General features: G+C 44.3%; 1 protein-coding gene across 2 annotated transcripts; it reads right to left on the reverse strand.

The window, feature by feature from the left end:
• Positions 1 to 382: 382 nt before the first annotated feature.
• On the reverse strand, positions 383 to 11,298 carry CFAP36 (cilia and flagella associated protein 36). Of its 2 annotated transcripts, none has more exons than XM_071582217.1 (10): positions 11,137 to 11,298; positions 7,483 to 7,562; positions 6,507 to 6,608; positions 5,984 to 6,098; positions 4,913 to 5,000; positions 4,313 to 4,364; positions 3,371 to 3,494; positions 2,223 to 2,392; positions 1,670 to 1,822; positions 383 to 1,296 (listed from the first exon to the last, which is right to left on the reverse strand). In XM_071582217.1, the coding sequence occupies exons 1-10, from the start codon at positions 11,249 to 11,251 to the stop codon at positions 1,210 to 1,212; spliced, it is 1,086 nt and encodes a 361-aa protein (XP_071438318.1). In that variant the 5' UTR covers positions 11,252 to 11,298; the 3' UTR covers positions 383 to 1,209. The 2 variants fall into 2 exon arrangements, with proteins under 2 accessions (XP_071438318.1, XP_071438319.1); XM_071582218.1 differs by having other exon boundaries at positions 7,498 to 7,562; positions 11,137 to 11,297.
• Between the last annotated feature and the right edge of the window lie 14,118 nt (positions 11,299 to 25,416).

Consider the following 25,416-nt stretch of genomic DNA (forward strand, 5'->3'; position numbering starts at 1 on the left):
GGATTGGCATCACCAGAGCAGGCCCTGCACTGTCCTGAGCGTCTCCAGCACCACCCAAGCCCCGCTCTCTGCGGTGTCCAGGACAGCCAGGCCTGGCCCTGCTCTCGCCCTCCTCGCTGCAGCACTGCCAGAAGCTTCACAAACACATGAACAGGAAATTTTTTTACAGCAACTGCAAGAATGTCATGAATTTTCACAGGAGTCGAGTGGCATTAGCTGCCCCCTGCCCCCCTGCAGTCCCGGAGGAGGTGACACCCAGCACTCCGATTGGCTTTCCCTGGGGCCATCGCCCTCCATGCTGGTTCCCTCAGCCCTGTCTGTTCCCCTAGCAGGGCCCTCCCACCACCACTCCCTTGCAAAGAACAGCACACCTGCCAGCGTGTACCAGGTATAAATGCTATTTTAATAATAAAAAATTACATGGAACTTCACTGGTGGGTTTGTCTCTTCCTGCACGTTGCTGGGGCAGTCAGGGATGTGATGCCCTGGGCAAAGGGGGACCTCTGTCCCCACTTCAAGTTCCTCAAGGCCAAACCAGTAAAGGATTTAAAAAGATTTCTGCTACTCTGCAAGGGAATTGCTGGGGACAGCCCTGGCTTTGCAATTAGAGCAATTACTTTAATTACTTACAAGTTGTGTTTATAGCAAACTTGGGCCTTGGGGCTGGTAAATTGCCCCAAAGTTGGTAAAACGCTGTAATCTGGAGTTAAATCTTACATGTCTCAACTCCAAGCTGTGTTCCCTTTCTCAAAAATAAGATGGTCAAGGTTGCAATTCCTTGTGAAATCAGACTATTACATTGCACAGCTGAGAAAGAGTGATTTTTATAATGGGTTAATAAAAGGAACCAAGTTCCACACTGTTAGAAATGCAGGAGTTACCATGTCTAGCTCTGAGCTGTCTGTAGGAAGGACTTCACCTGCTCTCCCTCTCTCCTTCTGTTCTACAGGCTCTCCAGAGGCCGAGGGAGGGCTGGGGCACAGCTGGGACTGCTGAGCTGTCAGGGAGGCTCCAGCAGGCTGGAAAAGGAGCCTTCATGGTGTGTTTCAGTGCAATTTGAAAAACTGATTCACCAAGGACTGAGCTGCCTGTCTGAAAATTCTATAAAACTAAGTGTGAGATGGCAAAACAAATCCCTTCACTTATTGATGACACAATTAATTCTAAAACCTCCTCCTGTTCCTGGGGTCTGCAAGGAGCTGCTTAAAACTATCGCTTGTTAATAACTTCTTCTTTGAGTTTCTCTGCAAGCATCTTCCTCTTCTGTAGCAGCCTCTGCTTCTCTTGGGACATTTCCTGAAACAGAGGGAAAGCAGGAGGGTGTGAGCAGCTTCCCTGACAGGGACCACAGCGGGGAATGGGGCTCCTGACACCACAGAACCCCTGAGAGTGCAGGGAGCCCAAACTGGAACACGGACTCGGACCACACAGGCATTTTCTCCATTCATTACTGAAATGAGTGATGAAGGTTTGATGACACCGGAGCAACCAATGCCAACTTATCACTGAAACTTCCTGACATAAGCTCTGCAGAACCAGTCAAAACACTGGAAATGCTTCCTCTCTGCTTCCCCCACTTGTTTTTCCCCCTGCTCCCTGCTCAGCAGCAGCACTGACACCAAAACCACGGGTGGGTTTATGGAGTGACTGCAGTGTTGGAGTCCCTCACCTCCTTAGGTGTCTCCTCCTCTCTCTGCTCCGTGCTGGTTGCTGGTGGGACACTGTTCTTTGACTCCCTCCTCGTGGCCAGCAGCAGGTCTCGTTTCTTCTTGAGATAATCCTCACGTTCCTTCAGCTGCTGCTTTTCACTTTCTGATAAATTCTGGGGGGGAGAAATTGAAAATACATGTTGAAATTAATTTTTGGTATCAAAGTCCTGTGCAAGAAAAGCATTTACATCCTAATTGCCTCCAAAATTATGAGCCAAAAACGAGTCTCAGTTGAGTGTTCAAGCCAGAGCTGTCTCCTAAGAAATTACCACAGGACAAAGGCTGAATCCTACTCTGAAACCAACTCATCAGCTGAACTCTGTGCTAATTAAACTGTGACTATCATGAAACAGTGTTTGCATGCTGGTTTAAAAAAATAAAACTAACCCAAAGCAACCTGATTACAAGCACAGAAATAATACTGTCTTAAATGCATATTCCAGCTGTAATCCTGCTTTTTGCCTTCTAGTTCTATGTTTGGGGTTTATTCTTACTTGTTTGTTTTAGACTTACAGGTCCTTTCACCCCAGCTTTTTGTACTGTGTTCTCTGAACATTTCCCAGCAGACCTTTTCTTAGTGTCTTCTTTCCCCTTGGCACAAGAGGGCTGAGGTAAGTTTTCAGTTCCTTTCTGTTGTGGGCAGACTGGTTTTAAGTCTTCCTTTGTAGATTTATGAGATCCCTCTAAGTAATTTTATAGAGAAAACAGTTAGGAAGAAGAGAAATACATGAGATAAAAATAATCAATCAGTGTTTCTTCTGATATCCAGGAGTGTCTTCTCATGAAATGCAAACTTATAAAAAATCACATTTCTCCCATTTTCCTGAGGTGGAAGCCAGAGCCTCTCCAGTCACCAGAAGGGGAGCAGAGTGTGTTCCAGAACTTCACCAGGACTCCTCTTTACTAGAACTATCCCAGGTAAGGTAAAGTCCTGCTCTTCTATCCTTCTGAAGAGGCTTGGAACTGTTCTGTCCTGTCTGCCTGAAAATGTTCATACAGATGCAAGAAAACAGGTGGGGAAATACCAGTTTTGCTCTGCTCACTTTTTGAATCTGCCCATACCAGCTGAACTCCTGCCAGAGCAGTTCACAACTCCTTAATTACCTCTCCTTGGGACTGGAATTTGGGAAGTGTCACAATCCCACCCAAACCCAGGAATGTTACATTGAAATTACTAAAACAAGTCATTAAAATCTGAACCCAAGGCAAAAAGATTGTTTGGTGGCCTTTGAATGACTCTTAACAGTTGAAGGTTCAGAGATATTTGCTGTCAAGAACTGTTGTACAATTGCAAATTAAATCTATACATTTATTCTATAAAGGGAGAGAGGGCAGAGCTGTTTGAGTCCTTGATTCAGAGTTGCTCCCAGGGAATTTGCTGTTCTTATGGTGGCACAAGCACAGCAAGGGCAAAGATGGAAACTGCTGTTGGACTCCTCTGTTTTTTCTCCATTGGAGAACATCAGGGAATCCTAAAGCAATCCAGGCTGGGATTCCTGCAGGGCACCTCATGCAAACACCCTGCTCAGACCTGGGATGTTTTACTCACACTAAAGTTCTCCAGCCAGTCCTTAAACTCTTGATACAAGTGGACTGCTCTATAATTTAAAAACAGCCTGATATTGCACAGCATTGCCCACTCTCCCCTCCCCTAAAATTACCTGGTGGACACCTTGGGGTTTCTTCAGCACCCTCAGCTCCCTCCGTGGACTCCTTGGCTTTCACAGCTCCCCTCGAGTCTCCAGAACTCTGGGTGACCTCTGGGGCTCTGAGTTTGGCTCGGGCCTGAAATGGGACAGAACCAAACAAAGCAAGCCAAGTGTTACAGTGGCTGCCCCTGCACTTCAGGCACTGAACTGAAGTTCCACACTAAGGAAGCTCCCCCAAAAGAATTCCAGTTAAAACTGTGCTGTTCACATGCCATGCAATGCAATCCACCTCTTGGAGCAGCAATGCCAGCTGGGATTTGCCCAGAAAATGTCTGTTCACCAATTCCCATCAGAACTCACCAGCACTCATTAAAATACTGAATTGGTTTGCAATGAAACATTCTCTTAAGAACAAACACACCACTGAACACTCTCATCTTTGTCCAGATGGATGAGCCCAGCTCTTTCCTGAGGAACTCCTGGATACCCCTGCCTGTTTTCCCGGAGCAGGGGAGGTTCATTGCCACCACTGCACCCTCTGGCCAGTCCCCACTTACACTCAGTTTGCTCTGATGGACACCATGGGCTGGGCTCTTGGAGGGGATTTCTGGGTCCTGCTGATTAGTTCTGGCAGGACTGTGAGCACTCAGTGGAAAGTACACTGTCTACCCAGTGATCCTGAAGGTAATTCCTGAAGGATTATGAGTGCTGTCATCCCCAAGCAGCTTATACTTGGAAGTCTCTTTGATCTTGCCCATATCAGTAATTCAGATGTTCTCTGGCTGTGAAAGGTTGACATCTGTTCCCAGGATTTCAGGATTCAGGTGCTGAGATGGAATGTGGTTGTCATGGGATACAAGTACTGGTGGCACACTTGGAGTGACAGTCACAGCCAGGACAGGAATGTTGGGGCATTTCCTACTGACAGCTCAGGGGCAAAGGTAAGATACTCACTTCTTCAGTCCTCTTTCTTTCCTGCTCCATTTCATATTCTTCCTTAGATTTTCTGTAACACAACACACAAATAAATACTCAGAACTGCTTTAGTATTAATGAATTTTAGGTAAATTTAGCACTGCTTAAGTACTTGAGGACTATCAAAGACTAACAAGATAATGTAAGTTTATTAGTACCTGAAATATTTCCATGACTTACAACAAAACATGATTTACAGTAATTAATAACTGGCATAAACACACAATCCCCACCATCCTTTTTCCCTGTGCAAAAAATTTCCAGGGCTTATCTATCCCTTGTTTCTTTTGCTGGTTTGAAGCCAGGAAGGGAAGCATTTGCAGGACACAGAGGGGAAACAGCTCCATCTGATATAACCTGGATTGCTGATACACATGTGACCTGAGAGAGGGGGCTGATCTACAGGAGCTGTGTCAGCCCCCACACCCCTCAGGTCACAGCAACAGGATTTTGGCAGAACATTTCAGTCACCTGTAAGGTGAAGGCAGTTTCCTGGGAAAGGCTGGAAGAATCAGCTCCTACAGACCTTTATCTTTTATTTTAATATAACATAGAAATCAGGACTGATTTGTTTCTTACCTGAGAACCTCCCTGAGTATTTTCATTTCTTCTTGTTCAATTTCACTGAATACATCAGACCCCTCTGTCAGGCACTCAGGCAACACACCTGACAAAACACAGCAGAATTTATGCATTACTGTAAAGAAAATGATTTGGGGCTTCAATTGGCAGAGACAAGAAAAGAAAAAACAAAAAAACCTAAAACAAAACAAAAAACCCAGACAAAGAAACAAACAAACAAAACCTCCAAAACAACACAAGGAAACCACATCCACAAAAATTAAAGCTCTCCAATTCTTCCTCTCTGTCACTGTTTCCAAAAAGGCCCCAGATGATCCCAGAGAAAAAGGTCCCAGGTCCTGGCAGCAAAAAGGCAAAGGTTTCTGACTAGGAAAGTCTTGGCATCCGAGGTTAAGCCAAACTCTGTGGCCCACTATGTGGCATTTCCTGCAGGCTGCAGTTCAGCCACAGCCAACTGAACCCTTCCCAAATTTAGCTGTTAGATGGAAGGTGAAACTTAAACATTATTCTCTGAAAAACAGAAGACAAACCAAAATGGTCAAACCAAAGACAAGGGAGAGTGGAGTGGGGAGATGAAAATGCTTTCAGAAACATCATCAGAGCAGCCAAGTTGGGTGTGAGTTACTTTCTCTTCTGTATCTTCTTGTCCAGGTTTGTATGAGCACGGTGGAGGCTTTAAAGCCCCCCTGCTTTCTGTGTGGATTTTTCAGTGTGAATTGCAGAGTAAGCACAGCAGAATCCCAGCCATCAATACTGGCATGTCTGAGGAACTGATCTGATTGCTTTAACACCCAAAACTGGCACCAAAATTCTGTAACAAAAATCTAAGACAGGTTTGACAGAGAACTTTAGACAAACTGAACTGAGAAATGCGTTAAATTTAAAACCCAGACAGCTGTCCCTGGGAATGCAAGCCAAGGACTGAGCACTGCAGTCCCAGCAACAGCAACTGAGTGTTTTCCAGTAGGCTGAACTGGAACAGAACCTCCACACTCCTCCCTGGATGGGTTAAACACTCATGTAAAGAACACCAACACCTGAAGGGAGCCCCCATTCACCCCTTCTTACCATTTCTTTCTTTAATGATTCGAATGGCTTGCAACTGCATTTCAACATTCTTCTGCACCATCATCTTTTTAAAGAGTCTAAAATCTTCAGCTGCCAACACCGTTTGCAGAATGGCCTGGAAATGGGGGGAGAACACACAAAATCAAAGGCCCTGCAGGAATCACAACCAGCTCACTCTGCCTGAAATCAGAGTGAGATTTCAGCTCTGAGGACCATGTTTTTAATAATCACATTTCCTTCTCCCACCTGTCTGCTTTTCCAGACATACAGGAAAAGAATTTGTTGGGCTATGTCTTTAGTTCAATATACCTACAGTAATATGACAATATTATTATAATACTATAACAAAACTGGGTTTCCCAGTGTAAGTTTGCAACTGCAATTCCTTTGAAAATCACAGTTTTAACAAGAAAACTTTTCCAAGCTTCATCTCCCCCCGTTCTTTAGTGGGAACATAAAGCTAAGACTGAAATCTAAATCAGAAAGCTCAGAATTAACCTGTTTGCTTAAGGAAGGCAAATACCTGTGACGTGTGAGTCTTTGCCAGTGGGGATGAGAAAGCTTCCTGAAATTTCTCTTCATTAATTCCAACTTCTTTAAGATAGTCCTCTAGTAATTTCTCCACCTGTAAGAAAGTACAGGCCTCACTTTCTAAGGCTTTTCCCTAAGGATCATATGTGTTTTTTTCATCACTGGATATTCTTTTCTGATAATGTGTTTTTTAAACTCAAAGGAAAATCATTAGACTGTTATAACTTATTTTTCTGGTATGTCAGGCTTTATTTGCCTTCATGCACTGTTCAAAATAAGCACTTTTATTGGTGTAATTGGATTCCTACTTAATTTATCTTCTCCAATTTCCAGGAATCTCACTTGTCTGTGTTTTCCCCAGACCCCTGGCTAGTTTTCCTCATCCTTTTTTGATGTAAGTAAAAGGTTTTTTGCCAGTCTGTGCCAGAAAACCTTTACAGTCAGAGCAGGGATGGATGTGGGTTTGTGTTTATTTAACTTTTTAGTATCAAGTATTCCCAAACCTCATCACAAACGGAGTATTTTGGAAATCTGCATGCACTGGTTTATAGGTATTAGGTATTTAACCTCCTGTAGTTTATTTCTGATAATTGAAATTTAATTGAAAAGATCTCCAGACTCCTTAGGGAATGAAATACAAGATGTGTGTGCTCTCAGCCTTCCTGCTTTGTCATTGGAACTTGACAGAAAGTAACAGTACCAGGCTTATAAATACAGTCTGGATGCGAGTGGCTGTATTAATTCTAATTAAAACTGTAACACAGCATAAGATATGACTGAGTTACAGTTTCTGTTCTACCCATCTGCTGTTTCAGCACTAAAGTGCAAGTGACAACTGGAACTCAAAGGATTCTAAACAGCACTTGTAAGAGGCAATAGTAGAAAATCCTAAATAGCAGAGATAACCCAGTTAGAAGTCAGGCTAAATACTAATGTAACATTTGAAATTGTTTTTCATTGAAATTTACCCCAGTGATGCTCACCAGAGCTTGGTACTCCTGATAAATCTCTGTGTAGGACAACTTGCTTTCTTCTTCATCGTCAAAAACTGGGGGAGGGAGGAGCAAACATTTTGCAGTCAGTGTAACAGCCCCACAAATTCACTTATGCCTTAAGTAGCAAGATTAACCGTTACAAGGTAATATATTTAATATAATTAATCACATGAAAGCATAGACATGATTGATTGTAATCACATATTTTTTCCACACAGCTCAGGCTAAGCATGTACTTTTGGTAATTTAAAGTAATTAAGTTACATTTTGCCAATATTAAATTATGAATCTCCGTAACAGACGTTAGTTGAGGATTCACTAAAAAGGAAGATTCAATAGCAGAACTACCACGGGAACCTGGGCAGGTTGTTCCAAGGTGGCAGGTGACACAGAAAGCAGGAAATTTCTCTCTCTCCAGGTATTTACATGGAGGATGTATTTACTAATAACTTAAACTAGTTTTCTTTAACTGTCAGTCATTTAGCCAAGGTGATGCAGGAAAATGAGTCCCCACCTGCATAAAAACAGATAAACCAAAGAGGAAATGTGGTGCAGGGAGGTTATTTTTAATGATATCTATCCTGATTTGGGAGAAATGGGCATTTCTATAACATGGGCCATATTAATCATATCCTTGTAAACTGATATTAAAAACTCTCGACTGGAACTATCAGGCTCATGATCTCTGTGCTGCAGAAGAGCTGGAAGCTGCAGAATGTCAGGGAAGCTGAAAACGAAGGTCTGGGGGGTTCATTTACATTTTGTTCATGGCAGCAACAAAGAGAGGGAATGCAAAGCCTGACAATTAAAGCAGAGGCTTAGAAATGAGGCTGCTCAATCCCCTTCCAGATTAACCATTTTGTGTTGGACAAGTCACTTCCCAGGGGCATCCTTTGAAGTTGCAGGAAGAATATGGGAATCGTGCTTAAGTTGGTGAGTACATGTGGATCATTCTCCCTGTGCCAGTGACATCCTGGTGGGGTGTGACCTTCCCACAGATGCTGAGGGACTTTCTGAAAGGACCTGGCCCCTTTTCCAAGCCTGGACAAGGTGTGAGTCAAGGTGGCAGTTCCTAAAAAGCAGGAGGTACCTACTCCACTTCCTGCCACTTCACAGCAGTGCAGGGATAGGGATCCAATCCCACAGTTCAGCCCCCCATAAGCAAAGGAAATTGCTTTTTAATGAGAATCTGCAAAACCAACATTGCTTTTGGGGTTTTGCACAAGGCAATACTTTTAATGAAGAAATTAAAAACGTACAAAAAAAATGAATGAATTCAAATGGTAGGAAAAGTACTATAAACCTTATTCCCATGGCGAGCACTGTATTTCCAGACCCCAGAGGGTGAAGACACTGGACAGGCTCTGTTGTCTCCTGCCTCTCCTTCCCTCCAGGGATCCCTCCCAGCCCTGGGCAGACCCCAACCTTCACCCTTGGCTTCTCTGCTCCCTTTGTCCTGCTGTCCCTCCCCACCCTGGGCCCCCAGGAGGGGTGACACAGGGATGTGCCCTGTCCTCAGACTCAGCACGTGGTGGGGATGAGGTTCAGTGCCAAGCACAGCGAGCTCCAGTCAGCATCTCCTCCTGGCTAAGCAGCATTAGCAGGACTTGGAACAGAGACCTTGGATTTCCTTGAGTCAGGGCTGCTAAATCACAGAGTCATTATTCCTTTAGGGTTTGGCACAGAGTCCTTGGCTGCCCAGCAGGAACAAAGGCCTGAAGAACCATCCTATCAAGACAAGCCAGGGGACCCTGATATCCTGGGAGACAAGCTCACCATTTTCCTGGTAAAACTGAAAATCTTGGCTAGGACCCCTCAAAAGGGATGAGCTCAAGTCAAGTTTGACGTGAATCACGAACTGGTGAGGTGGTTTTGTGTTGGGAGGGAGTCACAGGCCACCAGAGCTGTTTATTCCTTTGCTACCTTTATCTGCTGGTGCTCACAACTATTACCAAGCCTATTTATGTCCAAATGATATTTCAATTAGTACCTTGGAACATCTCAGTAAAAATAAAAGGCCTTCTTGACCTAAATACACTCCCATCAATTTAACTTTGGTTCCACATAAGGGGAAATTAATCAAGTCATAAGAAATTAATCATGTTCCCAGAAAGAGGGAGAGAGAAAGCAAACAGTCATGAACTATAGAAAACCATTATGATTATTTATAAGTTGAAGTGCAAGGACTTGGCCCAAGTAACTGGAGTTCCAAAATGAATTCCTTACATACCAAATACCCAAATCCTCGCTGTATTTTCGAGGAATCACAAACTATTGTCAGTTAATTAAAATCTTGCTAATTTGCTTGTCCAGACCAAAGACTAAATGTTTGGGGAAGGTGAAGAAATCTGTCCTGACAAAGCACTTGGGTCCAAGAGCAGCAATGGAACCAGCACAGCGGAGGCACCATCAAAATCCTGCCTCACATTACGTGGAAATTTACAGCGGTTCCACAAATCTTCTTACTGCCAGTAAATTCCCCTCAACCTTCTAAAGAGAGATCATTGCTCCCGAGAGGGATAAATCAATTCCCTGGACACCTCCATCTCCACCCTCTGCATGATAACCAGAATGCTGGGCCCACCCAAAGTTTAGGCAGGCTTCCCAAGAGAACACTTCAAGTGTGGATTCCTCTCTCCCTTCCTGGCTTTGAAGGCTCCACCAGCTTTCCCTTCCTCGTTTCCTGGTACAGCAGGGAAAGGTGTATGGCCCCAGGATGATCATGCCTCGGGTAAAGCTTGGCAGGAGTGGAAACGATTCAGGGTAACTGAGAAGCAATTTTTGTCAATAATCATAAACAAAGCTTGCTTTGTTTTCATAGGGCTCAGGAACTGTGTTCAGGGTTGCCCAAATTGTCTTTTTTTGGTACCATAAGGATGCCTGTGTCCTTTGGCAGCAGAAATTGTTCTGCAAGCAGCAGAAGTAATTTGGCCAAATCTCTGCACCGGGAAGTTTGTTTCCTCCTTCCTCACTGCACACACACCTGGACAGGTGTTCCCAGGCTACAGGGCAATCCCAGCCCCCTGCACTGCCTGTACTTCCCCCTTGCCCAGCCTGTTCCCCAAATTATTCCTTGATTCCCTCAGTTCCTTTTTGAGGAAGGAAAGGAGGTTTAACTGGAGTTGCTTCTGAGCTAAACTCACACACAAGACCACCTACAAGACATCTTTGGTAACCATTGATTTTTAGAGCTAACTACCATTTTTGCAGGGGTACTACCTTAGAGCTTCTCATCTCTTAACCGCCAATATTCAGATAATTGCAGGAATTTAACTCCGAGCTTTCTCTGTGCCCCTGCCCAGGCGGCGCTTTTGGCTGTCAGCCCACTCTCCACGGGACCCCCGTGCCTGGGCACGCCCTGGGCTGTGCGGTCCGAGGCGCGGCCGCAGCTCGCCCGGTGCGGGCCGTAAGCTCCTGCCGTAATCCCGGCCGGGCTAATGGTGCCAATGCCGCGTCCTGACCCACGGCCCGCTGGGGCCGGCGGGGGGGCCGCCCGTTCCCGCACAGCGCCGGGGGGACACCGCAGGGATCCCGCGGGGACACTGCGGGACCGACACAGCCCCCGGCGGGGCTCCAGGGACCCGCCCGGCCCGGCCCGGCCCTGCCCGGCCCGGCGCCGCCGCTCACCCTCGCAGTTGTGCTCCATGAACTCCAGGATGGGGATGGACCAGGCGGGCCCCCGCAGGAACCCCGCGATCGTGTCCACCACCCACTCCACGTCGTCCTCCTCCTCGGCCGCCATGGCCGGCGGCGCGGCCGCGATGGCAACGGCGTCACGGGGCGGGCCCGCCGCGGATCGGGGCCGCCCCCACGGCGAGCCCGGGACCTGCACGGAGAGGAGCAGGCCCGGGCGGTTACCGGGTGCAGGGGCAGGACGGTGGGCATCGGGCGGGAGGGGGCTGGCGGCATCCAGGAACATCTCCCGCTGCATCCATCCCCCGCAGCATCCCCAACTGCCTGGCCCGTGGTACCCCGCAGCATCCCGCAGCATCCCCAGCCTCCTGTCCCGTGGTACCCCGCAGCATCCGCGCAGCATCCCCGGCCGCCTGACCCGTGGTACCCCGCAGCATCCGCGCAGCATCCCCGGCAGTCCGACCCGTGGTACCCCGCAGCATCCCCTCAGCATCCCCGGCAGTCCGACCCGTGGTACCCCGCAGCGCTGGAATAGAAGACATGACTAACTGCAGTGCTCGTTAATTCCCGATGCCCATCACCGCTTACTGAGTGACTGCGCATGGGAACGGGTTCCTCAGCCAGGCCGCGGCTTCCCGGTGTTGGGGATAATCGGGATATGTCAGACACGGCCCCGCGCCCTCTGGAGACCCCCGCTGTTATTATAACGCCTCTGCCACTCACAGTGTCACCGTACAGCCGAGGTTGGGCTTATACATTCCATTTTTATAAAAATAAAGGCGTGCGGGATGATCCTGGATGGTGGGAAATTCCCATTATCTCCTATTTTATCGTGGCCAGAGTGCAGCGACATTGTGGAGCAAACAAAACCTCACATGCCCTGTTGGCTGTTGTACCTGGTGCTCTAATTCTAATTAAATGTTAATCACTCACCAGGCCTTCACGAGAACATGGATAATTTGTAACTCAGTAATACTGTAAATATCCCACGGTGTAAGAATTGGGAAAGAATTTACAACAGGTAAGAAGGTTCACATTAACACTTCATTATTTGGATGTTTCTTAGGCCTGGTGGTTGTGGCACAATCCTTTTCTCCACTAAAATAAAGGTAATTTCTCTCACTTGTTACACTGCTGACAGAATGGAAAGATTTCCCCAATGTTTACATTTATTTCTCTCCTAATGCTGAATGAATGTTGCTTTACTGGTGTGGTAAGTAAAAAATCCCCACCAAAATAACCAAAACTCTTTGAAACCTCCTCATCCTTTTTGAAATATATTATTGGCCATTTTATCCCCTCACAGGACACTGCCCTTATTATCATGTTCTGTCTGTAAGGTGTCAGGGGAAACACGGGAGCTTTAGTTGTTAACTAACACAAAAGATAGAGCAGGAAATGCTCCCTGTCTGAGTCACAGAGAGAAATTGTTGCTTCATTTTCTGTCTTCTCTGAACAAGTTGCTATTTCAGACATTTTGACATATTCTTGTGTCATTGCTTTATATATATATGTACATATATAAATGCTGACAGGCAAATTTTTCAGGCCTCTCCAGACTCTGCATTCCACTGAATTCTTCCTGTCAGTGCCCAGCTCACTTCACTCCAGTGGTTCCATTCAAATGCACAATAATAAGGAAGTCTAAAATTCCAAAATCTTGGGAATATCTGACTTCATTTTGGTGAATGCCACTGTTGATCTATTACTGTGTTTCTAAATATTTATTTATTTATAAACAAAAAAGAGGCAAAAAGTGAGGCAGATGAAATTTCAGCTATTGGCAAAGCAGTAGTTTTTGTCTTACTTTACCTTCTTCCATGTGGATAATTTTATAATGTTTGAGTAATTTAAAGGATATTGGCAAACAGTTAAACAGTCTTATTATTAATTAATCTTTTGATTAGGCTTTGAGTCTTCCAATCCACCTGTTTCGTAGCAGTCTTAAACCTGCAAGAACTATAACTGTTTTCACCTTCTTAAACCCAATACAACTTTTCCAGTTTGTTTTCATACATTTTTGTTCAGGAGGGATTTTTTTAGGGAATAATCCTATTTCTGAAAGGAAATTCTTGAATTGTTTTATAAATCTGACCTCAAAGAGGATCTGAGCTCAAGTTCTGGAAACCTGTGGTGCAAAGGCCTTTTTCTTCAGTCCAGCAGACAGAGTTGAATGTGGCTTTTGCATAAAGGTCAAAAGTTAAAATATCGATTGGTTTGGGTTTGTTGGCAATTACATATTGATGAGGGGTTTGGGTTGAATATGTTACGCTTCAGGGGCTTTCACTGTACTTTAGTCAAAGGAGTTGGTTCTGAGCAGTGCAAACACTGTGCAGAAGTGCTTGAAGTCAATAAGGAATGGTGAGTTATCTTCATTTGCTCCCCACAGGGACACTGAGCTCCTGCAGAACTTCTGAACATCTTCCTATTTAGGTAATTTTCTTTCCTTTTATAAGCCTTGTCTTCTCTCATGGGACTTGAAGGGTTTATCCAAGTGCTTCCCTAGAATCCACTCTGCCTGAGAGGCCATTCCTAATGTAATTATCTAATAATAAGCACATGCCATTGCTTTCGTATGAAACTGATTCTTAGCTAAATTATCTAATCTTAAAAGCATCTCAAGTACCCAACATCTAATGCTTTCACTTTATAACTTGTAGAAAAAGAGATATAAAACTACAAGAACACTTATTTCTTCCCTCTTTTAGTTTTTTTTTCCATTTCTGCATTTGCCACTTTGCACACCCGTTTTAACTATGCACATTTTACCCACACATTTATCCAAAAGTCTGTCCATAAATTTGATTTCCTCTATTTTCCTGAAGAAAATTTTGTTCTTCATTTACCAACAATAGGATTCATTCCCAGACATACTTCTATATTTTCTGTAGGGATTTTCTCCATGCATTGACCAAGTATTTTAGTAGTATTTGAGTAATTGCTGCAGTGCTTTTACCATTATTTCCCCTGTGGTGTCTGCACCTCTTGAATTCTAAAAAGCCTTGAAATGAGTGAATTTTCCTGTGCAATTTCAGTCGTTATTGATGGAAGATGAACTAGAGCAAGGTGAAATATGTGGTTTCATTTGAAGCCTGGGAGCTTTGCTGTTCTAATCTCTCCTGGCACCAAGTTCTGCAGCCATGAGCAGGATAAAAATGAAAAAGAGCAAAAGGAAAAGCTCTGTGACCTTTATTTGAAAGGAGGGAATTTCTGAACCAGGAAAAGCAGCATCTGAGGAGTATGAAATGGTATCAGTAAGGGTGTGAGAGGGTTAAAAATAATAAAATAATAAATTCCCAGATGCAGGGGCATTTTTCTCATTGCAGATTAAGAGCAGGGAAAGTAAGGCTGCCACGAGTTGTGATCATAATAGTTAAAAATTAAAAATCATAGCCTTGAATATTGTGTATGGATTTTGGGGAAAGATCTTTCCTATTTCTCAGGTTGTGAAAGTCTCTGCACAAGTCCCAGCCTCCTCCTGTGAATCTGTGCCATCTGCAGCCAAGTGTCATGAAAACTAAGCACAAAGACTCCTACACTCAAGCTCCTTTCACCTTCCCTTCAGTTTTTACCACTGCAAGAATTATGCACTTCATTTCTTTTTAGTCCTTCCGACATGAAAGATTCCTCAATATTAGGAACACTGAAGTGTTCCCTGAGGATACCTGGGGAGTGGGACTAGAACAGATCTGAAGGCTGCCCAGCCCGGGGGTTTCCTTGTCTGCACAGGGCAAGGGAGAATTAATTAGTTTGGGACATGAGTTTGGTTTCAGTCATTTAGTGTTACTGCAGGGCTTGGCTTTCAACAAGGCATTTACAGACAAAAGTGCTGGTTCTGGGGGCTCTGTGGAAGAACTGAAGTAGAGTTTGCATTGCTGAGTTTTATTATCCACATGTTTCAGTTGCCCCCAAGAACTTTGGCTAATTGCATTGTATTGTTGATTATAAAAGCCAAAAAAACCCCAAAACCCAGAAAAGACAATGCATTGGAGAGCCTCACAGAAACTGTGCTTTCTACTGCTGAAACAGAAAAATCAATTGGATGTACAAGAAAGAAATAGTTCCATGGAGATGCAGCTGGAAGTGGTTTGTACAGACCAGCATCTGTCAGATGATGGAACTTGGGGCACACCAGATATTGGGAGAATTATGCAAATGAGATTAGCAGGTTACATACAGTAGAGAGCAGAAGTTTATCCATTTTCCAGGTGCAGAAGAGATTTCATGCTCACCACTCAGGGTGACACAGCAGTGTCAGGGTGGGTTGTTTTGGGATCTGAGCACAGCCCCTGAACTCCAAACTCCCCCCACAACTCAGCACTGCTGCAGGTGGGCTCAAACAGCTTCCAGGTGAGGGGCACTGGGCAACAAGGGGTTTGGGAAGGATGAAGATGCTGTGTGGTGGTGCTGCTGCTTCCCTCTTGCTCTGGTATTTATTTTCTACTAAGGTGCTCTCTAGTTGGGTCCATTCCAGAGGCTCCCTGTGGAATAGTGGGAGAGCTGACGGTTGGACACAGCCAGGAGTATTTCCCTGAGTGTCTGTCTGGGTCCAGCTGCCACACCAGCACGTGTGACCACAGGGAGGCACAAAAAGCAGAGCTGGAAGAGGAAGCTGGAGCTTTGCCCAGCTCTATGAACAGGTTAAACGATAGCACCATGAGTGGGGCTGCTCCTGTTCCTGCTTGGAGCACTCCCTGAGTGTAGGATTCCAGTGCATGGGTGGTTTCCATTAAGCTCTGTGTAACTGTTCAGAGTTGGTCTTTATGAAGGCACCATGAGTTATTTATTATGTAGTTTGTATTTGTGGACTATGGGATTTTTTTACTCCTGCTTTAATGTTATGATTTTAAAAAACCCACAAACCAAACAAAACCCAAGAAACAGTTTGGCAACTATGCTTGTATAGAATGTTCACTATCAAATGATGCTGTGTGTAACTGTGGTTATTCTGTGACTGTCTCAGGGATTACCTCACAGTAGAACTCAAAGCTGGGGACTATCTCTCAGTGCACAGGACTTATTTCACCCTCTGTATGATGTGGTTATGCTTTTTTAGCCTTGTAAAAGTTTCTAAGAATGGCAAGTGTATCAAACTTGTAAACACTCCTTACCAAGGTGTGAACAAGCCGGTGGGTTAGAGCTTGTGGGAAGCACACACAGGGAATGAGGGGAAAGGAGCAGTAGCAAAACTAGTGATTTCATTTTAGTGTAACAGTGGAAGGCAGCGGGAAGGTACTGCTGCACAAAGGTTTTTGCTGTGACCTTTTCTGTCTGGTCCTAACTCTGATTTCTGAGAGGCACAGGACCAAAAGCCACCCTACCTTCAGCTCCAGGGGCCAGGAGTCACCCAGGAGCTTTTGTTTTGCCCAGCCTGCAGGGACAAGGCTGAATGGAGAGTCTTTGAGACAAAGTGCTGTCTCCAAAATGAAGGAGCATTGAGGATCTTGTCAGACCAGGCTTATCACTCCTTGCCTCTTTATGGTTGTTGGTTTGGGCTTTGGGGGTTTTATTATCTTGGGGTTGGGGTATTTGGGGGCAGGGTGGTGCATTTTCTGAGCCAGGTCCTGACACTGGTTTCTCAAAGCTCGGGATCTGTTGGGAAGGAGTTTGCCATGAGGTTTCTCTGTGAGTTTTTATGGAGCTCTGCTGGTTTGCATATGCCCACCACGGGCTGGCAAACAGGGCTCACAGGGTGAAGCTAATCCGTGGGTTTGCACTCTTGGCAGAAATCCTGGCAGGACTCTAGGCCAGGAGACTTGGATGAAGGACAAGGGTCGGAGGGAGGTTAGAAATTGCATTTGAGACTCTGCTGTGAGTCTTAATACCAGTAATGTGTTCACAGTGATAAAGTAGGAAAAGTGCTTGCTTGGGAAAGCTGACAAGAGACAGCAAGATCCATTTTGAGGCTGGGGATCAAAAGGCTCCTTCCTGACACTTCACTTGGCTGGACAGGCTTAGCTGACTATTTTAGAGCAAACAACAAAGCAGCTCTGCATTGTGGTGCCAGAGTAGTAATAGAGCACTTCCTGTACTTGAAATTCAATTTTACATTCCCTGCAGAAATACACATGGTTTTCAGTGAAATAAATGGAGTTTAGCATGTTTGGTATTAATATTACTGGCTTCTTGCTGTTTGTATGCATTTTTGTGCCAGAATACTTCTATATGAGAAAAATATGGCCTGAAAGCTTTAGGACAGATGAAAAGCCATACTTTTTACTTGGGCAATGCTTCCTGTGGTGTTCTGTGCTGTGCACTGCTCTGCAATGGGATGGAGTGATCCAGACTGAGCTGCACAAAGTGTAAGCCCCTTGCTGTGTGCCTGGTGGGCACTTTCTGGGGCAGGATTTTCATTTGTAAGTCCAGGATGCCAGAGGGATAATGGATGGGAAAGAGCAGTGGCCAACTCTGCAGCTGAACCAACGTGAAAGAATGGGATAAATCAGTCATTGAGCAAAAGGTAACAGTGAATTCTGAAGACTGTAATGGTAGGGTTTGTGCCAGGCCTTCACTGCTGAGCACAGAACACACAGTGAGGAGCTCTGACACTGAGGAGTCAGGACAGGGAGCTCAGAAAGGTAAGTGACAGTTTGTGACAGGCTGAGTGATGTTCTGTGTTTGGTTAGGGGCAGATGACTGGAGATACACAGGGCAAGGATTCTTAGTTTTAAGGTGCATTGAGTCTGTATCATGGAGGGTAATGCTGATGGCACACTGCCACAAGATAAAGGCCAAGAAGCCCAGGTCTCAAGGGTAGGTTGGATCTTTGGGCGTGCACAGGAGTTGAGAGATGTGTTGTCAGGGCCCACTTCAGCCCTTGCTGCTCCTCAGGGCTCAGCCAGGCTCTTGCATAAGGCCCCTTGAGTCTAATGCCAGTCCTGTAAGCACAAAGGATGCAGGGGCTCTGATGGTGCAGCAGATCCCAGAGCAAACTGCCTGGGGTGCTGAGGAGGCAGGTTGGGGACAGAAGCACCTGGGGCACTGCAAAACAAAGGACAGCTCTGAGGCATCAGTGTCCAAGTTAGTACCAACTCACCAAGCCTTCAAATCCTCCTTTATGACAGAAGCAGCTGTGTGATGCTGTGCCAGTTGCTGCATCCTCTGGGGTCAGATCGTTTCAATCAGCAGTAACTGAGCTCAGTGCCATTAATTTGTTCCAGCCCCCTGTGTGGGCACACCCTGTCACAGCAGCAGCTCTGCATTTCCAAATCAGCAGTTCTCTGGTGAGATTTTATACCCAACACTTTCAGAATTTCTCATGTGCTGTTCCTCTTGTACTTTTTTCTATGTCAGAAAACTTTTGTTTTAACATACTTTCTCCTTTTCTCCTCATAATCTGGTGTGTCATCTTACATCTGGTTTATTTCTCAAATCCTTCTTACCTGTCAAAATCTTTTATTTTCCCCCCACTCTCATCTTCTGAATCAAAGCATTTTATGTTACTCTTTACCACAAATCAGCACTGTTATTTTTGTTCAAGATTTGGTAGAATTTATATTGCTTTTTTGGGAGGTGGGCATTTTAGTGACATGGTTTAGGCAAAATTACAGGGGGATTTGGAAGCAGTGAGGCTCATTTGTATCCACATCAGCCTAATACAAAATCGGTAGAAATATTGTCTGTACCTTTCTGGTGCTTTATTTGTGGGTAAAAATACTAAGTTTAATTCATCTTGTAGTTGGTCACCCTCAAGCTTCCTAGTCCTATGCATATATATAAAGAAAAATCCTCATGGGGGCACTCTTGGTATAAGCACAATGTAGAGGAGGTGCAGTTTCATCTTGATTTTTCCTTTGTAGTGCTCTGACAAAAAAAAAGCCTAAGGAGCTCCTGGTATGACTTTCAAGTCACAGTTAAAAATAAGCTAAAATAAGTGTTACATAAGGTAAAGGAGCTTCAGTTCTATAATTCTGGTATGAAGTGCATCTAGTTATATAAATGTCTGCTGTGAGAATTTCAACTTTCACTTAAAATAGGGTCACACTAGGAATGAAGGGTTATTATTGAGAAATCTGGTGTTTAGTTACCTTACATGTCTCATTGTTTTTCCTTTTGCTTCTGCAACTACTATTTGTGTGTGTGTGTGTGTAAAAGCAGGGGGGAAATAAACTGGCTGTCCATGATCTTGTGGAACACGACCCATAGTGACAGGGAAAACTGGGATACTTCAGGGAGGAATTTATTTGGTAATTTGGAGGGAGCTTCCTGCCTGGTGTCCATTTCCCAATCCTATGACAATTGAATTGAAATTATTTTCAACCTGCATGCTGTTAAGCTCCTTGAGCCTCTTTGTTCTCATTATTAATAAGCACTGGGACCATGATTAGCTCTTCAAAGAGCAGACATTAAACATGATATTGTCTATCAGAACAATGCCATCACAAAACAGCCCAAGAAAAACTGCCAGTAGGGAAAGAAAATTACATTAAACCCCTCTTTTTGCCTTTTTTTTTGGTCTTGCTGCAAGAGCATTTAGTAGGTACAACTGAACTATGCCATGGGCTCTTGAGTGAGAAATTCCTTCGAAGAAACAAGCCTTGTATTCTTCACAAGAAGGATTAGCAGCTCCTAAATGGCTGACTAATTTCTTAAGCACAGTCCATGTCGCTGTTCTAAAGGAAACCCCAGAACTCCTGATACTTCACTGTCACAGCTCCCACTTTATGCATCCAAACAGAGGCAGTGAAAGAAAGAACCAGCCAGGGCAGAGAGGTGGGCTCGGAGCAGTGATGAGGTCGAGTCAATTGAACCATTTGCAAGGCTGTATTTCCACTCAGAGAGGAACTCTGAAACACTAAACGAAAGGCTCCCAGGCTGGAGGCATCAGCCACCTCTTAATGCACGTAGAGCTGCACTGGGGGAGTCTCCAGGGACCAGGGGTGGGTCATTTGAGTCAGAGGTTACGCGCGGGCTGTTTCCACTCTTAGTGCCCTCTGCAGCAGCCTCTGCCTTCCTGCCAGCTGCTCCCTGTGCTCCACACGCACCCAGGCTGGGAGCTGCAGCTCCAGCAGGGATCTCAGCAGAGGCAGGAACCTCTCCATGCCTTGGGATAATGATTGTTATTACTGCCAGCACCACTCTTGGGTGACTGTCAGCCCAAACTATAGCACAAAATTGGCTGTCCTCATTTGCTAATTAATTTTGTTTGTAAAATACTTCTCTGAGAGAGAGGGAATAAATGTTACCATTAAGGACTTAAATAGGCTTTCAGATGAAATACCATAACCAGCTGCAGGTCAGCAACAAACCATTCTTTGTTAAGGTGTTTTCCTTTTGCAGAGATACAGCTTGAACAAGCTGAATAATCTCATCCTTTTAAGGCAGACTGTTAAGGTGGACTAATTCTATGATCGAAAATATCCCATAGGTCATAGTAGCAGAAAGGAATAAATTTTAAGCTATTCAATATGTCAGTGTAGCATTTTCTGAAAAAAAAAGATGTGAAAAAGGTTTTGATGTTCCCCTACTGTTAATATTTTATATATTTTGACCTGCTACTAATATTTTAAAGTAATAGCCTTGAAATAGCCTTTAAAAAAATTAAACCTTTTCTGACCCACACAAGAATTATCAAGCTGAAATCAAAACTGATATACACAGAAATTAGAACTCTAATCTTATCCAGGTTATTAAGGAAAAAAAATGAAACAATTCATAGGCTCCTTTAGTTTGGAAAAGACCTTTAAGTCCAACCATTAACCCAGCACTAAAACATGTCCCCAAGTGCCACATCTACATGTCAAATCCCTCCAGGGATGGTGACTCCACCTCTTCCCTGGGCAGTCAGTAATAATGTTAGCAGATTGTTTATTAATATTAGCATTAAAAATCAGTAGTGTATGAAATTGCTTCATAATAGATTAAAAAAAACCCAAACAAACCCAAACAATTGCCATCTCTAAGCGTGAAATTACAAGGAAAAATTAGTCTTTTGCCAAAATATCCTTTGACCTTTCAGCCACTGCACACTAACCCTTAACTCAGGAATTATGTTACAGAGCAGCACAAAAAAATCATAAAGAACTGCAATACTGGATGACAAACTTAGGAAAAAATACAGCAATTTATAGGTATATATAGCTGGCAAGAAGAATCCACCCAAGGGAGATATTTAGACATTGGAAAGGAGCAGGCAGGAAATAGCTGTTGATGACAGTGGTTCAGAAAACCCTAAACAAAATGATCAAATGTGTCACTGAAGGTTTTAGCAGAAAAAAAAATTAGCTGTCATAATAAAATACCTGAATGACAAATTTTAAGGTGTGGTAGATTTGGGTAAAAGAAGGTCATATTTTACAGAGATGAACAGCATTAGGTAAGAATTTCGATTTTGTGTTAACCTCCAGTTAAACTGACAATTAAACTTGATGCCACAGTGAATTGAGCTCTCTGGACTTACTGCAAGGGGGTCTTACAGTTAACAGTGGTCCCTGGCAGAGATGTCATTGAAGAGGCTGTTCCCAGTTTTAGGTGCTTCATGAGCCACACTCTTGCAAGAAGCTTCATCAGCAATCCTGTCTAATCAATGTAATTATTATTTTTATCTGGCATTAGTTATTTTTCATTACTTTTATTTTTCCTATTAATTAGTTCAAATATTTTAATATTAGTCTTTTTAATGCAATGCTGCAAAAGAATAACTTGTGTTTTCTTGTTCTACAAGCTTGTCAAAAGATTTTCCCAAAGGCAAAATAGGGATATCTTAAAAGCTTCTAATTGTTTCACTAGTATTTCACAAAGAGAAAAGCTGTTTTCAGACGTAAATAATTTGCCAGATAACCAGGGGTAAAATCAGACATTAAATGAGTAGGATAATCCTGAGGGAGGGAGCTCAGAAGAACAGAGGTTTGAACAGAAGTAATTCTATTACAATTATATTCTTCTTGCTGTGTATTTTTTCCTTCTTCTTGTGGGCATAACGAAGTCCATGTGCACAAATGGAAACCTCAAACACAGAAATGTGCTCCATGCAGTTCATTATGTACCTTCCTTGGGAAGATCCCAAACACCATCTCCTGCTGGAGAGAAATGCCTCTCTAATGAGATGTGCCAACATCAAAGGTTAATGCAGGGCTCTGGAAGGTAATAACTCTTCCTGAGCTCGGGAATCCTGGTCTCATGGCAGCATTGCCCAAGTTACTGGGGTCAGGTGACACCAAGACTGAAAATGTGGGTGTCTGAGGCAAGGAAAAGGCAGTTACCAGTGTCATGGTGCTGGGTGAGGGAAAGCAAACTCAATGTCGTAATAAAGCAAAGCTGAGGCAACTGGAGTTTGAAGGGGTACAAAAGTCTTTCCCAGGGGTTACAAAACCTCTTGTGTTTTGTGAGGCTGAGTGGTGAGAACGCCCTGTGCTAAAGGAGAACACCAGAGCAGACACTCAGCTCCACATTGCTGTACACCAGGAAGAGGGATCTGAGGTGGCAGTGCTGCTGATCCAGGTCCATCCTCGGTGTGCGCAGACACACGGCCAGCTGTGAGCGCTGACAGTGAGCTGGCTGGGCTGCCCGGTGCTCTCGGCAGAGCACACACAGCGTGCCCTGACCCAGTTCAGAGCCCGCGCTGCCCCGCCTGGCAGAGCCGTGTCTGACAGAAGGCGTGTCAGCAAGAGCTTTGGCTCAGTCTCACTCCACTGGCCCCAACAGGAGTGGTACCAAAGCCATTGTCCTGGTAACTGCTGTTCCTGCTGTAATACTTAATGCTTGATGGAGGGAGGCTGAAAAATCTCTTTTCTTTGTATGCAGCAAATAACAAAGGGAAATTCACAAACAACATTATTAGACAGTCTTGTAGTGCACAAATGACAGCCAGAAACACAGAGGAATGTTTTATTGGCTAAACAGGAGAAAGATCTGTATTGTAATACCAAGTTCAAATGAATTGTCTTTGAAAGGCAGTATTTCCCTGACACTCTTTTAAGGTCTCATCCTATGGAAATATTTAGGAACTGCTATGAAATTTAAAAATCAGGGTAAATACTTGGTTTATTTTTGCTCACATCTGCTGAGCTGCCACAGTAACATCCTTCCTGCCACTCCAACTGCTTGAAAGGAAACAAAAAGCTGTGGGCACCTCCCTCCTCAGCTGAACCCCAGTACTGGATATAACACTTCCATCAGCTGTTCCACAGCCTCAGTGCTGTCAGTGTGTCCTTCAAGGAAAGTGTTAGGTGGGCATGGCTGGAAATGGTCACTACTTGTTCTTGCAATGAACATTCTGCCTGACAGGAAATTTGGGTGCAGAGAACTGTCCTGGAGGGCAGATACCCATGCAGGGTATTCTTTGTCTGCTGTCTCTATACTCTTTTCTTGCTCCTTGGTATAATTGGACACAAACTATGAAATGTTTGGGATCTGTAAAAAACCTTAAATGGACAATGCCAACTTTCCCCAAGCCCCCACTGTTTTGTTCTTAATTTTTCACTCAAAATACTCTGATTTTGAGGTTACTTACTGTTTTCTCAGGAAGTTCCCTGAAAGCTGATGGGGGATTTTGGTCATGCAGAGCAGATGCTGTAGCAGGGAAGAAATCTTCAAGGATTGTTGTGCAATTTTCAGTTCTTTATTCGTGTTATGGATGGATTTCCCCCTCTTTACATTCCTGCACAAGAAGAAGTAACTTTTTATGGTACCTTTAGGAATTCCTAGCAATATTTTAAAAAAGCTCAACCCCTCAGTGCCCTTACCCTTCCCTTTATTGCCCCATCTATTTCTATAGTCTTGTTTTGGGAGGGAAACAGGATGCTTTGGGAGCAAACACAGGATAAGGAAGGTGACTCTCCTTGTCATTAGCCTGCAGTTTGCACTAGGCAGTGTCCTATGAAGTCAGCCCATAATCAGAAAATTCTAGTTTTGACTGTGGTTTCATAGCCCTGCTGTGGATCCCAAGTGTCCACATTTGGTCTCTGTTTTTCCCCTTTTCTGACGTCTCCTCAGGCAAAGGCCTTTCAGCACAGCAGGAAGCAAAACCAGCAGCCAGAGCAGCGTCACCTCTTTGCCTGTGTAGGAGAGGAAGAGAAAACCACTGTCTCTTGCATCAGCTAAAAAGGGCAGGTTGTTTGTAATGTACTTCCCAAACTGCCCCTGGCTCACTGAGGACAGGGCTGACCAAAAATCCTTTGGCAAACTCTGGCAAGGTGAGGCTGTACAGTTGCACTTTCCTGCTCTCTGGAGGTTTAAGGCATCACTTGGTGTTCTAAGGATTTCTTTTTCAATCATTATTTTGCAACAGGTGCAGGAAATGATGCTATGAGCAAAATGAGTTCCCTGAGCAGATGAAGTAACTCTGTAGTTTGCAGATCTGGGGTCTGGGCACAGGTCATTTATAATTTCCGTATCTCCTGTGAGGAGGGTTTGTGGTACCAAAGGAGATGCAAGAGAAAGGAGATGGGGATGCTTTTTACCTGTACAAGAACAAACACTGCCCTTCAAACAAGGTTAAGCTATAAATCTGTTTTTCCAGAAGCAGTGGACCACACACTGTGTTAAATACTGACAGGTCTTTTCCGGAGAATGAGATATGAAAGAACAAGACCTTTCTCTGTGCATTTTTTCAAATTATAAAAAGGATAATTTTTTAGTTCCAAGATATTCCTGAATAAACATTCCTAGAATAGTTAAAACTATTAAAACTTCAGTTTAATAATAATGTTTCTGGGTCAGATAACTTCAGTTGCCAACTTCCTCAGCTGGTGCTGAACTGCAGTAACAAAGTTCTGGGATCTACCACTGTCAAGTGCAGCCATCAGACTTGCTTTTAGGAGCCATCCCAGGTAAAAAGTGCAGAAACAAAGCAGCCCAATATATCCCAAGCTACAGGTTATAGCAGTGTTGCCCCACCACTTGAAGTGGAGCTGTGACTTGTATTTCCTAGATCAATATTCCTGAGCACTCCCAACTCTACACTAGAAATGGAAACCTTCCATATTCAGGTTGGGATCAGAGGAACAACTCAAAAGACATTTTCATTCATTCCAAGGGTTGCCTGTCAAAGGAGGGCTCAGCCATCACAGACTGGCAGCTTCCTGTGCTGGGTGAGCTGTCTCACCTCTCTGCAGTGGCTGCAGTCCAGTTTCTTCTGGCTCTGACTCCACTGCAATCATCAGCCCTGGCAGAGACTCATCCTGGTCCGTGTCTGTGTGTACCTGAAAATGAGGTAAATGTTCTTACACCTGCTGGGACAAAGTCTGAGCTACAGAAACTCTGGGGCTTCTTCATAGGTTTTCAGGGCTCTTAGTCTAAAAGAACCCCAAACAAACCAAACCAAAACCGAAAATA

Source organism: Pithys albifrons, chromosome 2 (genome assembly GCF_047495875.1).
Source record: "Pithys albifrons albifrons isolate INPA30051 chromosome 2, PitAlb_v1, whole genome shotgun sequence".
Lineage (NCBI taxonomy): Eukaryota > Metazoa > Chordata > Aves > Passeriformes > Thamnophilidae > Pithys > Pithys albifrons.

What these genes read in the sequence shown, in the direction of transcription:
- CFAP36 (XM_071582217.1), bottom strand. Translation starts at nt 11,251, where the DNA reads ATGGCGGCCGAGGAGGAGGACGACGTGGAGTGGGTGGTGGACACGATC. An exon ending in CTCTGGTGAGCATCACTGGG is followed by an intron (nt 6,609 to 7,482) that starts GTAAATTTCAAT and finishes ACTTTCTTACAG; the next exon opens with GTGGAGAAATTACTAGAGGA. An exon ending in ATACTCAGGGAGGTTCTCAG is followed by an intron (nt 4,365 to 4,912) that starts GTAAGAAACAAA and finishes GTTGTGTTACAG; the next exon opens with AAAATCTAAGGAAGAATATG.